At 36.4% G+C, this 11,546-nt stretch overlaps 3 protein-coding genes across 4 annotated transcripts; 1 reads left to right on the plus strand and 2 right to left on the minus strand.

Moving 5' to 3' along the window:
• Positions 1 to 1,493: 1,493 nt before the first annotated feature.
• On the minus strand, positions 1,494 to 2,933 carry LOC147285853 (Ribosomal protein L2 family). Its single transcript, XM_086245309.1, has 2 exons — positions 2,775 to 2,933; positions 1,494 to 2,207 (listed from the first exon to the last, which is right to left on the minus strand). Exons 1-2 carry the CDS (start codon positions 2,881 to 2,883, stop codon positions 1,717 to 1,719), a joined length of 600 nt encoding a protein of 199 aa, XP_086101435.1. The 5' UTR covers positions 2,884 to 2,933; the 3' UTR covers positions 1,494 to 1,716.
• Positions 2,934 to 3,136: 203 nt separating this feature from the next.
• LOC147285854 (ACT domain-containing small subunit of acetolactate synthase protein) lies at positions 3,137 to 8,515 on the plus strand. Of its 2 annotated transcripts, none has more exons than XM_086245306.1 (12): positions 3,137 to 3,400; positions 3,491 to 3,704; positions 3,967 to 4,050; positions 4,152 to 4,220; positions 4,424 to 4,507; positions 4,626 to 4,778; positions 5,085 to 5,171; positions 5,663 to 5,767; positions 6,381 to 6,503; positions 7,170 to 7,322; positions 7,903 to 7,968; positions 8,223 to 8,515. In XM_086245306.1, exons 1-12 carry the CDS (start codon positions 3,159 to 3,161, stop codon positions 8,304 to 8,306), a joined length of 1,464 nt encoding a protein of 487 aa, XP_086101432.1. In that variant the 5' UTR covers positions 3,137 to 3,158; the 3' UTR covers positions 8,307 to 8,515. The 2 variants fall into 2 exon arrangements, with proteins under 2 accessions (XP_086101432.1, XP_086101433.1); XM_086245307.1 differs by having other exon boundaries at positions 7,910 to 7,968.
• A 117-nt stretch (positions 8,516 to 8,632) lies between these two features.
• Positions 8,633 to 10,288, minus strand: LOC147285855 (2-alkenal reductase (NADP(+)-dependent)-like). Its single transcript, XM_086245308.1, has 5 exons — positions 9,882 to 10,288; positions 9,607 to 9,793; positions 9,322 to 9,488; positions 9,138 to 9,220; positions 8,633 to 9,044 (listed from the first exon to the last, which is right to left on the minus strand). The coding sequence occupies exons 1-5, from the start codon at positions 10,182 to 10,184 to the stop codon at positions 8,648 to 8,650; spliced, it is 1,137 nt and encodes a 378-aa protein (XP_086101434.1). The 5' UTR covers positions 10,185 to 10,288; the 3' UTR covers positions 8,633 to 8,647.
• Between the last annotated feature and the right edge of the window lie 1,258 nt (positions 10,289 to 11,546).

Below are 11,546 nucleotides of genomic sequence, written 5' to 3' on the forward strand. Positions count from 1 at the left end.
ACTATGTACGTTGGTATAAAGTTGAAGTGAATTACAAGTTATGAGTGGATTTTGAGTTTGATATTGACATGTTTGTCTTATCTAAGTTATAAATGAGTGGGATGACTAGATGATGAGTACCAGACTATAAGTCCACTTGCAGGTCAATGGATCTGACCGACGACTCCCAATTTTCAACATCAACATGTATATACATAATACATTATACAAGTTTCAACTTCCAATTAATACACAAATTGAATAAGTGAGAGAGACAACACGCTTAGTAGAATTCCTATTGAGAAAATTTTGGTTTTATGTGAGACAACACATTTGATAAAACACTTAGTCTAATGTTCAATCATTTACAAACAAAATATTCATAATAATCGTCTCATCTCTGTATTACTGGTGATGGGTATATGAGATGAAAGTGATCTGACAAAGCCCAAAGGCAGTTGAATGTGATCGAAGAACATTCTGGCTCCATCAAGTTGAGGAAATTCACAGGTATACCTACCCAACCAGTACCACCACATTTATTTCACCACATGGAATTACCTAACTTCGATGCCAAGCCACACATGTCAGAATCATGGGTCTGTCTAGAGTGTGGAAGCTCCATCAATTCCACATTAAAAAATATTATTCTATGCTATCCACAGCTCCCAAATCTCAACAAACAAAGCAAAATCTAATTATATCTCATCCGAATCGGTTTCAATTTTATAATTCAGTGCCTGATTCCAATTAATTATTAGGAGGAACTTGAGGGTTGATTGGCTACTCTCTTCTCAAACTGAGAGAATGATCACCTTTGCAAAGCAACCTCATCAACTTTACCATAAACATATAAAGTAAGACTAATCCGACGAATTCCGGGTAAAATTAGTGAAACATGAATTCATAATGTGTCATGTGATGTGACAATCTAATAAAATATAAGGTCAAACTATGTACATGGCATACCCACTACAATAATTATAAGAGATAATTAGGTTTAGATTATTTAAAAAAATAGTTTTTATATGAAGACCTAGAACGTTTTAAAATTTATAAAAAAATTATTTTAATTCATAATAAAGTCATTTCCCGATTTAAAGTGTATTTCTCCCTATTTGAAGGATATTTCCCCTCCTAGGATGTATAGTGAACTTTGTAGAGTCCAAAATCTTGGAATTAAAACCTAACATAAAAAGAATAATGATATACTTATTACATTCTTATACCACATTTTTATACTATTTTACGTGTCATTATTTTACTGGACAAGGTTTTTCACTTAAATAGAATTCATACATTGAGCACTAAAAAATAAAAACAAAATCCAAAAAAAAAAAAAAAAAACCTTGTCCAGTAACATAATAAGATTTCGCAAAGACAGACAGGAAAGAAAGACCACAAATATCATGTCAATTATAAACTCAGTACCCTGCAAAATTGTAATGAATGCAAACTGAAAATGATTCAGGTAATCAGCATAAAACATACTTGATGTCTAATACTTAAACGCATTTATCCAAAAAATAGTCACACATGAAACAACTAAGCAACTTACACACCTTGATCCACAAACCAACAACACATCTAGAAAATTGACAACAGAAAAAGGTCTACAAATCTTGAATACTTTTGTGATGAGTTAAACAATTAACTAGTTTTATTGCTATCTGAATTCATCAAAAAGTAAATTCTACAATAGTGTCAAAAGACTCAAAATAAAGAGAATGATAAACATTACTTTCTACGCCTGAGGGGTCCAGTCTTGTACCCGCACTTTGTAGGCTTGCCCCAAGGTGTTCGAGAACCCTTCCCATGAGAACCACTACTCTTGCTCTTACCCTCGCCTCCACCATGAGGATGATCAACTGGATTCATTGCCACTCCTCGAACCGTTGGTCTGCGTCCTAACCACCGATTTTGCCCAGCCTTATAGAGCTTCTTAGGCTTATTGCCTTGACTTGGTACAATACCAATTGTGGCCCGGCACTTAGAATCAATCCACTTTTCTGCACCAGAAGGCAGTTGCACTAGACAGCTTCTTGATGTGGGTTCTTTCAAAATCTTTGCAAAAGTACCTGGTGCTCGAACTAACTTTGCACCTTGACCCGGGTGCACCTCAATGTTGTGTATTTTGGCTTGAATGCGCATAGCTGCAAGCGGCATGCACCTTCCAAATTGTGAATTAATATCAAAGTTAAACATCTGATTACTTGTACCAGATACATCTGTGGAAAGAGTAACAATATCAGTAAGGTTCATTTTGGCAGCAAGAAAATTCATGAGATCAAAATTTTAGATTTACATTTCATAATCATCGTTTGGAAACAAAAGATAAGAAGTCCTACTGAATCGATGTCACACAGCAATTACAAACACAATTCAGCTTCATTCTACAATTCGAGGACTAGAGTAAAGTTGGCAGAATCTTCCATTTTGTACAAAACCAAACAACAGCAACAATTAATATTTTGATGTTCCTTTACCCAACAAGTGAACCATATAAAAAAGCATTTCTAATCAAGCTTAATACCCAATGGCTAAGAATATTAGAGTTCCCCAATAAATATTGAACCAATATAATTGAAATCCACATTTCCTAGGCAACCAAACAGAAATTTGGCTTAAATCCCCTTCTCCCTAGGTTAAAAAACAAGCAACGTGTGTATTGACGAATTGTAACAGCTCGAATCAGCTAATTTGAATTGAACTGCATATAATCTTTTCAGCTGTACAAACTAAAAAAGTTCTATGAATAATAAAAAAGAAAAAGAAGAATAAATGTCGATGAATACCGGTGGAGAGAGTGCGATAGGCAGTAGTTCCATTGTTGATGATGGGGTGTCGGAGGATCCCATTGAAGAGGGTCGACGAAGCTGCTCGAGCTCTCCACAGGGCTGCCATTCGATTCGATCCACTTCTAGGTTGTCTTCCTTCTCTTTTCTTCTCCCGTACTGTGTTCAGCCCTCTAAACGGTGCCGTCGCTATACGTTTTTAAAGTGACCTCGTAACACGTCACTCCTGCCAAAGGTGGTGGGACACACAGAAGATACTGTGTACGACAAAGCTGACATGGCAACCCCAAGGGTATTATAGTCAATCTATTTAATTCGATAAAGTCTCGAATCGAATAGACGTGTCGTCTCATATTCTTAAGCAGCTCCTTCATTCTCACTTCTATGGCGACCATTTCACCTCATCCCTCGCCGATTCACTTTGCGAAACTATCTTCACCTTCATCTTCTTCTTCGGAGCTTGCCGTATCGCTAGGGTTCTCTCAAACTCTAGCGTTTCCTTTGACGGCTTCAGGTTCAAGATCAATAAGCCATAGCTATGAGCGCAACAAACTCGCCGTCTCTGCTAGAAGCGTCGACGAGAAGATCGCCGATAACGGCTCTCCGCCTTCAAGCACACGCTCCAAGTACTTATAGTTTTATAAATGAGATTGTGTGTTTTTTTTTTTTTTTTTTTTGAAAAGCTCTGTTGAGTTTTGATTGGATTGACATATCAGCGTAAGGAGGCACACGATTTCAGTGTTCGTTGGGGATGAAAGTGGAATGATAAATCGGATTGCAGGGGTGTTTGCAAGGAGAGGATACAACATCGAGTCCCTAGCTGTTGGTCTAAACAAGGACAAAGCACTCTTCACTATCGTCGTCTCTGGAACCGAAACGGTGTTACGGCAAGTCATTGAGCAGCTTAACAAGCTTGTCAATGTTTTGAAGGTTATTTTATTATTGCATTTGCACTTCTTTCATTCCAAATTACAGATTTTCTAACACTCTTCATCATTCATCAACTAGAATTACGCAAAGTATTTTAAATTTTTACTCAAGCTGAATATGTGGTATTATAAATATGGGTTTTAAGATTGTTCTCACTTCTGAAGCATTATTTGCTGAAATGTGGCCTGCAATCATAAGTGTTTGCCTTACTGATTTTTCAGTTTTTATTTTATTTTTTTATTTTATTTAATATGATGCGTAGGTTGAAGATCTCTCCAATGAGCCGCAGGTAGAACGTGAACTAATGCTTATAAAAGTAAATGCCGATCCAAATTACCGTGCTGAGGTAGTTACAGAGCCATTCCTCATATTGAACATCGCATGTTTTCCTAAAGGTTTTGAAATGTTTTCGTTTATGATTTTCTGTTTTTTGTTTCTAATTTCCAGATCAAGTGGTTGGTGAATATCTTTAGAGCAAAAATTGTGGATGTCTCAGAACACTCAGTAACCATTGAGGTAATGATTGGTAAAAGTTTGGTGCAAATAGCATCGCTAGGCCTTTTGATGAGGGCAAATTAATTTTCATACTTCTTCCTTTATTTCCAGGACTGAGTATCTGTACATTAATTTGGATTTTGACTTTTAGTTGTCAAGTCCTGAAAACAAGTTTTTTTTTTTTTTTTTTTTTTTTTTTTTTTTTTATTTATTTTATGATTCAGGTGACTGGAGATCCTGGGAAGATGTTTGCTCTGCAAAGAAATTTAAGCAAGTTTGGGATAAAAGAAGTTGCGAGAACTGGAAAGGTATAGAAGACCGTCAATGGAATTTTATTCATTTCTCTTCTACTTCTAACACTTGATATTAATAGTCTTTTACTGATATAATTCATGTGTCAATATCTTTATTCATTCCTGCTTGTAGATTGCCTTGAGGAGGGAAAAGTTGGGTGCATCTGCTCCATTTTGGCGATATTCAGCAGCTTCATATCCTGATCTTGAGAGAACAATGCCTGTTGATGCTCTTGTGGGGGTTGAAAATGGGTTAATTAATGCCGAATCTGATATATCTTCTGGGGTATTTGCTTCCTCAGCCTTACATACTATTGAGCACTCATCAAAAGCATCTGTTTTACCCTTTTTTTTCTTTTCTATGGTTTCCCCTGCATTGTGGGACTTCTATTTAGCTGTGGCTGTATTTATTGTTTATAAACTTTACGCCACATTTGCTAGATTTAAGTCTCATGAAAATAACATCCTTGAATGCAATCATTCCGCTTTTATCTTGAAACAATTATTACATATTCTTTCTTATGTTATGCAACTGGAAATCATTATTTATTTAGAGATTGATATATATACATGAATACATTTGTTCCTGAAGGGTGATGTTTATCCTGTGGAGCCATCTGATACCTTTACTGTCAATCAAGTTCTTGATGCTCACTGGGGTGTTCTTAATGAAGAAGATGTAAGTAAGAAATATTATTACCACTAATAATAATTTTTTCGTTCTTTCTCTTTCAATTGGGTGCAAGTCCTACAATATCACAATCACTGAGTTGTGTCCAAATGTATGTGGTTGGAAGCTGATGGAAAGTGTTATTAAATTAAAATTAATTAATAGCCAGGTTGACTTTGTATCAGAAACTGACGTGATATACAATTTGTAATGGAAGATAATCAATGAGTTATTATCAATCTGGTATTAATAGAACCAAATATTCCACAAATTTTAAAATTATTTTAAAATGTGTTGTGAATCTTGTGATATAAGCACTGAGATGTGGTCCACCAAAATGTTCTGTGACTGATAATTAATGGACCAAACTTCTGCCTATTGCATTATTTGAGAATAGCTCACCACTAGGTGAATTTTATGAAATTAAAATTTTAGATGTTTATTTCCCTAATTCTATCCTCAAATTGAAGACTTTTTCTTTGTTGAGCTACTCTTTTCAGACAAGTGGACTTCGATCACACACTTTGTCCATGCTTGTAAATGATGTTCCTGGGGTTCTTTACATTGTTACTGGAGTTTTTGCTCGAAGGGGTTATAACATTCAGGTATATTTTCTTATATCATTGCTCTTCTCTTGCATCATCTTTATTTTGCAGCCCAGGAATTATGTGGAAATAGTGAGTATTTTTAGTTTTATAATTAACTGAGTATGAAACTAGACTGAGGCTGCTGTGGATGGGTTAAGTAGTGGGGAAGAAAGGGTGATGGGATGTAAGTCTGGGATGAGCCCCACCTCCTTGGACAGAACCAACTGCAGAATCTGTTCTAAATTTGGTGCATTGTTGTACTCTTCACAGTAGATTGAGGGAAGTGAGTTATTGTTTTATTACTTGACTCTAAATGCTTAGAACTAGTCCCTCTTTTCTGGGACTCTAAAATTTTGTATTAAATCGAAAAAGGAAAGCTAAAATGACACTTTGACTACAATAAAGTCTCTTGGAAGACTTAAAGCTGAAAGAATCACTAATTAACGGACCATTGACTTCTAATAAATGAAGTCTTGGTTGACATTTTAGACTTAGGATTCATTTTCTAGAAATATTAGGTATTCAACTTAGAAATTATATATTTTTTTCCGCTGATCTTTCCTCCTTTCTGTTTTCCATTCAGTTTGAAGTTTCAGGCATCTGTTTAATTATTCTAATTTCTTGTTATCAGAGTTTAGCTGTCGGCCATGCAGAAGTTGAAGGGATCTCTCGCATTACTACTGTTGTTCCTGGTACAGATGAATCAATCAGCAAGTTGGTGCAGCAGCTTTATAAGCTTGCCGATATTCATGATGTGAGAATGCTTAACTATTATAAAGAATGTATAAATTATGTATACAGAATATATTGGTTCTCATCTGTTGTGATTAATGCAATGAATTAATATAATGCTATCTTGTTAATGCAAATGTCGTATATGCATGAATTGTCTGCTCTGCCCCACATAATCTTGGCCATGTTTCCATGTTTTTTACTTGATTGTAACATCCCCTTCTTTGAAAAATTTTGTTATTTGTAAATGATGGTCAAAAAGCCTGGTAGCATGAAATGAAATATCACTGGTCTTTTGTTGTCTCCCTACTACTTAAAAAAATCACTCTTGGATTTGAAGGAGGGAAAACAATTAGAGGTGTAGAAAGAGGGACAGAGAAAGATAAAAAGGGATGGAGAGCATCTGAACCAGCAGTCCAGCATTCAGATGGCTCATCTTCTTGGTTTCAAAACTTCTCTGCGCCCTTGACTTCTGACAGAAATAGTTTTGGACCTTTCTTCCTCATGTTTTTGTTCTGGAATGAACCTTTTTTTTTTTTGTTTACAAGTTTGGCATCCATAAGACTAATATCATCAGAAGAAGAAAATAAGTTTGTTTTTGGCAAAGAACGTTGTCCTTGGTGTGAAGTTGTGAACCTAACAAATTTCTGTCAATTCAAACTTTTTTGCTGACTGGTGACTTGTTCAGGTTCAAGATATTACCAACTTACCATTTGCTGAGCGGGAATTGATGTTGATAAAAATTGCCGCAAATGCTGTTGCTCGGAGAGATGTACTTGACATTGGCAACATTTTTAGAGCCAAGGCCGTTGATGTTTCTGACCACACAATAACCCTTGAGGTGAATGTGCCCTTTTCTTAGATATAATTAAGTGTTGTATTATAATTTATCTTTTTTAACTCCTTTAATGATTCCTCAAGAATCCAACGTAATACGGAGCCTATGCTTTTTGTTAACAAATAAGTTTGTGATGGATTTGCAAATTGCTCAATCATTTTAGAATGAAGAAATTATATTTTTATATTAGTGAGAGAATTTGTTTATATATCTTGCATATAACTATTTGCCTGATAGAAATTGGTGGACTTCTTATTTTCTCTGTCAATAGTGTTGTTTCTATCTTACTCCTTGCTAATTAAGTGTACATTAAGTTCATCCATATTGGTGAATTCATCTTCATCTTCATTCTGACATGGTAACCATTTGTTTTTCGAATGAGAAAGTAGGCTTAGGTGGTTTGGCATGCACAATGTAGACCGCTAGGTGCACCAAGTTAAAGTAGAAGGTCAATGAAGCATGATACCAAACTGTTAATCTAAAGTGCACTATGAAATTCTCATCTTCCTGCCTTCTTCAGTAAATTATATCAGTTAACTGTTGATATGATCTTACTGATGAATCTGCTTCAATATTTGTCCAGCTTACAGGAGATCTGCACAAGATGGTTGCACTACAAAGATTATTAGAGCCATACGGCATTTGTGAGGTTTGTCCTGCAATCTTTCTTACCTGCCTTGAAAATTTTGATCCAAGGTTGGACCGTTGGATGCATTATTAATCTTGGCTTTAGTTCTGCCTAAGCTAATTTTTGTATTGGCTACATTGGTACAGTCTTCTATGTTTATCCCACCTGGTTTCTATGATTTGGTTGTTGGTTTCGGCGAGAACTAATAGAAGTAATCACAAACTAATTTATGCTTTGAAATATGAATGATTCTGGTAGTGTTGTCGGTTTTGCAGGTGGCACGAACTGGACGAATTGCACTGGTGCGTGAGTCAGGTGTGGATTCTAAGCATCTCCGTGGATATTCTTTTCCTCTGTAGTTTGACTAGTTGATTAGCAGTTGTGAGGAAACTTGAGTGAGTCGTAAATGTGTACAAGGCGCAGATGCATTATCTTGTAGATACAATCATACATATGACCGAGGGTACAATTAGACAAGTAGAGCTGTTGTGCTTTCCAATTTTATTGCTGATCAAGTCCCATTACGTTAGGATATTAATTTTTTTTTAATGTCATAATGTTTGGTCTCCACAGAAGTTATATATTCCCCATCTGTCAGACAGTTACAAATATCCAAAACACATTTAGTAGCAGACTAGAAAAGTATAAAGTGCGTGCATCTCAGCAGATAATTTTTAGTTGTTTCAGTTTTAGGAATCATTCACATTGACGATGGAGTAACTGCAACTAGCTGTTTTCCAACATTACGACCCCTGAAGATTCCAACCAGAGCTGCGGGGCCATTCTCGAGGCCCTGGGCTATGTCTTCCACGTATACAATCTTCCCTTGTCTAATGTAAGGGAGAATCCATTCAAGATACTTTGGATAAAGGTGAAAGTAATCGGAAACTATGAAGCCTTCCATGCGTACTCGATTCCCGATCAAGAAAATCAAATTGTGTACACCTTCATACTCCTCCTCCTGAAGGTTTAGGTTGTACTGTGAGATCATCCCACAGGATGCGATGCGGCCACGGGGCCTCATGTTGAGTAGCACTGCATCAAGCATCTTTCCCCCAACATTGTCAAAGTATATATCAATACCTTCAGGAAAGTACCTGCCATTACACTCGATACAGAAACACACCAAGAAAATTGTTACATTCATACAGGACGACAACTCTTGGTAAATAGTAATACTTACTACTTACCTTTTCAAAGCTGCATTCAAGTCAGGCTCTTCTTTATAGTTGAAAGCTTCATCAAATCCAAACTTATTTTTCAACAAATCAATCTAACGGCACAGAAATAATAGGAAAACAGAAACCAAGTTAGAAAGAAGATCAAATGAAGAAGCAGCTGCAGCTGGTTGTTGAGATCCTCACTAAAAGTCACCTTTTGTTTGGTTCCAGCACTGCCAACAACATAACAACCCAGCAACTTGGCAAACTGCCCAACAAGCTGACCGATTGCTCCAGAAGCTGCTGAAACAAAGACCCTCTCTCCTTTCTTAGGGGAGCAAACCTCGAAAAAACCAGCATAAGCAGTCATACCGGGCATACCTACAATCATGAGCAAGAATCAAGCAGCATGACATGCCATGAATCGTTTGATATTACTGATAAAAACAAATTGGAGAGTGATGAGGTAGAATAGCAGCAGCTTAATTAAATCAATTACCAAGAATTCCAGTATAATAGGAGAGAGGCACATCAGTAGTGTGGTGAATTTTAAACAGGGACTCTGACTCTGTTTCAGAGATGATGCTATATTCTTCCCACCCGGTGAAGCCCCAAACAAAGTCACCTTTGTGGAAGTTTGGATGCCCAGAATCCAAAACTTGAGCCACTCCGTATCCTCTTATTGGCTGCATAGGAGGTATATACATGGTTAAGGTTTTATACTTTTATCATCATGAAATTCAATAGCAACATTTAAAGTGTAAGTGTGCTGACCTGACCGGGTTGGTAGGTGTCGGCATTGGGATGTTGGAGTTTCCTCATGCGGGATGCCATGTAGGGATCACAGGACAAGTAGAGGTTCTTCACCACAAGACTACCTTTGCTACTATGCTTGAGTTTCATGCTAGTGGTAGTCACATACATGTCCGACTCTTTAGGAGACCCTGTAACATAGTCCCTCAACACCACCTGCTTATTGTTCCTCATCATCACATCATCATCACCACTCACCATTCTTGCACAGTTGCACTTGCAATCTATCCTTAGTTTGCTAATCAATTTATTTGCTTCGTTCATCTAATGAAGACGACCCATGATCATCCTTCTTTATAAATATCTCTATATAAAAGAATTAGTGGGAAGGGCGTAGCTCATCCTCGAGCTTACCAGATATTTCTAGCTTCAATTTTCATTTTGAATGCATATAATATATTATATTTATGTCACTGGCCTATGTTAAAGACACGTACGAGTCTAGTGATCCCAGTTTATAGATAGATCATAGATATAAGATATAAAGGAGACGCTGACGGTTTCCACCTATCTTTTGTCGAACCTTCTTTCTACACCCAGATGCCACTTTAGTAGGTAAGTTTCTGTCAATATGTATACGTTGAATTTAGTGGAGATAATTAGCTGGCTGCAGTTGATAATTAATAACTAGATATAAAGTGAACAAGTGATTACGTACTGATGACAAATAACCATTTTCTTCGTTGTTTTATTCTTCCAAATTTGGAGGAATTTATAGTAGAGATATAAAGCTTAACTAGGAATATAGTCTAATTTCATAATCTGTCTAATTACGTAATCGAACTCCTAAAGACGAATTCATTCAAAATAACATAATCAAAGGACAATGAAGTAATTCCACAAGGACAAGTTGGGGAAACAACAAACTATTGATTATGATGAGGTGGGGAAACAAGGACAAGTTGCTTTCCAATGAAGCCTTACATGCGCACCCGATTGCCAATCATGTACATCAAATTCTGCACACCCTCAGTGTGGCTTCCAGTGAATCATGCCACAGGCTGCAATGCGCCCTCGGAACCTCATGTTGAGCAGCACCGCAATAGCATTAGCATTTTAGTATTTTAGTTTTACTAATTAATTCTTACTATTTCTTACATACATTGTCCTAATTCGCTTCCCTCTTGCAATTTGCAATCAAAATATCCACTAAACATTCTCCATCATCTCATCTTGCTTTTTCTTTTCTTTTTTACCTTTTTTGGGAGCCGGGTTGCTGCATTTGTCTTGCCTTTTCAATTATCAATGCTTTCTATCTTAGTGCATTCTTTATCTATGTGCCACACGGCCCTCACCCTTTTGTTATTTATAGCTGTTTATGAGATATTGGGACAAGAATGTCATCATGCTCCAATGTTTTACAAGGATTTTAATACAATATCTATCCCTTTAGAATGTAGTTTTGATTTAATCAATTAGGAAAGGAGGGAAAAAGAAAAAATGTAAAGCTTATATAAAGAAAGATCGTTTAATCGTATGTGACCTTCTTAATTATGTGTTACTTTTAGGAGATAATGGAATGAAACACCACTTGTATACCAACTTTGATCGAGTTTCATAATCTCGATGATCAATAATCGATCATCAGCTTCATCGATTAAAATCAAACAAGTCTAAGATTTAGAT

Source organism: Dryas octopetala, chromosome 5 (genome assembly GCF_963921425.1).
Source record: "Dryas octopetala chromosome 5, drDryOcto1.1, whole genome shotgun sequence".
NCBI classification, from domain to species: Eukaryota; Viridiplantae; Streptophyta; class Magnoliopsida; order Rosales; family Rosaceae; genus Dryas; species Dryas octopetala.

What these genes read in the sequence shown, in the direction of transcription:
- LOC147285854 (XM_086245306.1), top strand. Translation starts at nt 3,159, where the DNA reads ATGGCGACCATTTCACCTCATCCCTCGCCGATTCACTTTGCGAAACTA. An exon ending in AGCTTGTCAATGTTTTGAAG is followed by an intron (nt 3,705 to 3,966) that starts GTTATTTTATTA and finishes TATGATGCGTAG; the next exon opens with GTTGAAGATCTCTCCAATGA. An exon ending in ACCACACAATAACCCTTGAG is followed by an intron (nt 7,323 to 7,902) that starts GTGAATGTGCCC and finishes ATATTTGTCCAG; the next exon opens with CTTACAGGAGATCTGCACAA.
- LOC147285855 (XM_086245308.1), bottom strand. Translation starts at nt 10,184, where the DNA reads ATGAACGAAGCAAATAAATTGATTAGCAAACTAAGGATAGATTGCAAG. An exon ending in ACACCTACCAACCCGGTCAG is followed by an intron (nt 9,794 to 9,881) that starts GTCAGCACACTT and finishes CCTCCTATGCAG; the next exon opens with CCAATAAGAGGATACGGAGT. An exon ending in GTGCTGGAACCAAACAAAAG is followed by an intron (nt 9,221 to 9,321) that starts GTGACTTTTAGT and finishes CTGTGCCGTTAG; the next exon opens with ATTGATTTGTTGAAAAATAA.
- LOC147285853 (XM_086245309.1), bottom strand. Translation starts at nt 2,883, where the DNA reads ATGGCAGCCCTGTGGAGAGCTCGAGCAGCTTCGTCGACCCTCTTCAAT. An exon ending in CTATCGCACTCTCTCCACCG is followed by an intron (nt 2,208 to 2,774) that starts GTATTCATCGAC and finishes CTCTTTCCACAG; the next exon opens with ATGTATCTGGTACAAGTAAT.